The 2,451-nt window shown below is 41.2% G+C and overlaps 1 protein-coding gene across 1 annotated transcript; it reads left to right on the top strand.

Annotated features, from left to right (window-relative positions):
* Nucleotides 1-498: 498 nt before the first annotated feature.
* On the top strand, nucleotides 499-2,091 carry LOC105171181 (major pollen allergen Lol p 11). Its single transcript, XM_011092209.3, has 2 exons — nucleotides 499-804; nucleotides 1,545-2,091. Exons 1-2 carry the CDS (start codon nucleotides 651-653, stop codon nucleotides 1,868-1,870), a joined length of 480 nt encoding a protein of 159 aa, XP_011090511.1. The 5' UTR covers nucleotides 499-650; the 3' UTR covers nucleotides 1,871-2,091.
* The last annotated feature ends 360 nt before the right edge of the window (nucleotides 2,092-2,451 follow it).

Genomic DNA, 2,451 nt, shown 5'->3' on the forward strand with positions numbered 1-2,451 from the left:
ATATTATGACAAATTTCTTATTACCCTTCATTAAATCCGAAATTGAAGTCTGGACTGTGTCAACTTGTGGTAACCAAGTGTTTGCAGGAACCTCAAGTGCATTATGTTATTATATTTTAACGGTAAAAGATCAAAAAGATCAATTGTATAACTATTTTATCTACACTCTGTTAATTTTAATGAAAAATGAAATTATTTCATATGTTGGATTTACATTAAATATGTAATGGTAAAATATTAAATATTAAATACTATACTCCCTAAATATTTAAACTTTTAGATAATACAACATTTGACTTCCAAGCATATGATGTGTTGTAATAAGTAATTTTCACATTAATTAGAACAGATCTCCATACTGAGCAGCACAAGTGAGGAGGAGAAGAGCAGTGAAACTCACCGACACAAATTAATGAAAGAAAGACTTGTCTTTTATTTTTTTGTTTTTCTCTGTTTTAAAAAATTCCCATCTGTGTAAGAGAATGACAGCATCCCCATGTGACCACCTCGCTTTGCCCCACTCCACACCATATACATACACCCCAACTCCCTCCCACTTCCTTCATCGCTTCCCCGTTTCCTCTTTCTCCCACATAATCAGTTGAAGGGCTCTGGAATTTCTTCATAACATTTCAAGAAACCAAGCGAGAATGGCCAGAAATCTGCTGGTGTTGTTCGCTGTCTGCGTTCTTCCCGCCATCGTCAGCGCCCATTTTGTGCGCGACCCGTTTCATGTGACGGGCTCTGTCTACTGCGACACCTGCCGATGCGGCTACGAGACCGACGCCACCACGTATATTGCCGGTAACTGCTCTCTCTCTCTCTCTCCCACACACACACACACACACGCACCAACACACATTTACACTCGGTGGATCTAGTTAATGTAGTGTGGATTTATGTGGGGTATGAGTTGAAGAACTTGAATTGTTAGTTTGTTCAGTGTTTGAATGAAGTGGGCTGCTGATTTTTAGTGTCGAGAGTGATTGGAAATAAGCTGAATTGTTCTGCAAATTCTTGTTGTTGAGTTGAATAGTAGAGTGGGAACTTGAGGTTTTTGAAGAGTGATAGTTCTTTTATAGTTTTCTGTGACCTTTTTAATTGAAAAGAAGGGCTATATTGCCAGGCTGAGCATTAACGTAGATCTCACAAAAGGTGTTGGTGGATTAGGATAGTGGGATTTTGGTCTTGGAAGCCAAAATTCCGCATTGGTGTGTAACAACTCACCTATCAAATCGACAGTTCCTAAATTATTTATAAGTTGCTTTTGGAACTTATATAGTTGGTGTGAAGTAAAATAACATCACACATTGACCACATAATGGTGGCTTCTCAAGAAGTAATTGCTATCCATTCTTGAGCATATTCAAAAAAGAACCTTTGCTTCCCATTAACAGAAGAACTTGATTTCACGATTAAAGGATGAAGAAGCCGATTCAGGCTTTCGGGATTGCCTTGCTATTGTCTTATTTTGGAACGTGTTTGCTACGTTGTAATTTCTAAGTCGGAGTGAATAGAACGGTGCGAGCATTCTTTCTTGGCAGGTGCTACTGTTAGAATCGAGTGCAGAAACAAGGACAATGGTCAACTTACCTACACAAAAGAGGCCGTGACTGACTCGACCGGGCACTACAGCGTCCTGGTGGAGACCGACCGTGGTGACGACTTCTGTGATGCTGTACTCGTGAAGAGTGCCGACCCCGAATGCAGCACGCCGAACGAGGGCCGTGACCGTGCCCGTGTCATCCTCACCCGCAACAACGGCATGATCAGCAACAAACGGTTTGCCAATGCCATGGGATTCCTCAAGAACACGCCCTTGGCCAACTGCCCCATGATCCTCCAGAAGTACCAGGAACCCGAGGAATGAAGCGCAAACTATTAATTAGTCCTTTTTTGGATCGTCATAGGATCTCCTATCTTATATTGGTGTGTTAGCGCATCACAGTCTTCTTTCTTACATTTTTCTGGATGGTTACGTTGTGTAACACGTTCTTTATGTATGTGGTCACTTGATCGTGGCTTCCCGAATCAGATTGTTACGACAAATCCTCGCTGTTGTTCCTAATAGTAACTTTAGCATGTTTGAAATGTTGCCCGTATTTCATCTGTGCATTGTTTCTGCGCTCGATAGGTTTACTTTGGCCAATGACTCGCAAATTTACAGCTACTCCAGCCTCTAACTCGCTCCATTGTGTTGGGATTTTATCATATAAATGTTGGATTAGAAGTTGCTCTTGCTGTTTCATCGTTGTGCCTTCTTACAGATGTTGCTCTATATACGATGTTATTCTTTAATCCCACAAAGCAAGCCTTGTAATTATGCTAGCCGGACCGCTTCATCCGAGTTGAGATTAATTGTCATAACTGGCTGAGGTTAATTGTCCGAGTTCAAATTTACTAAGCTGGTGTTGGGTTGCCCAAACCAAATTCTTTTGGGACTGCGATTGG

The sequence above is a fragment of the Sesamum indicum genome, linkage group LG9 (assembly GCF_026168435.1).
Source record: "Sesamum indicum cultivar Baizhima isolate 11 linkage group LG9, ASM2616843v1, whole genome shotgun sequence".
NCBI classification, from domain to species: domain Eukaryota; kingdom Viridiplantae; phylum Streptophyta; class Magnoliopsida; order Lamiales; family Pedaliaceae; genus Sesamum; species Sesamum indicum.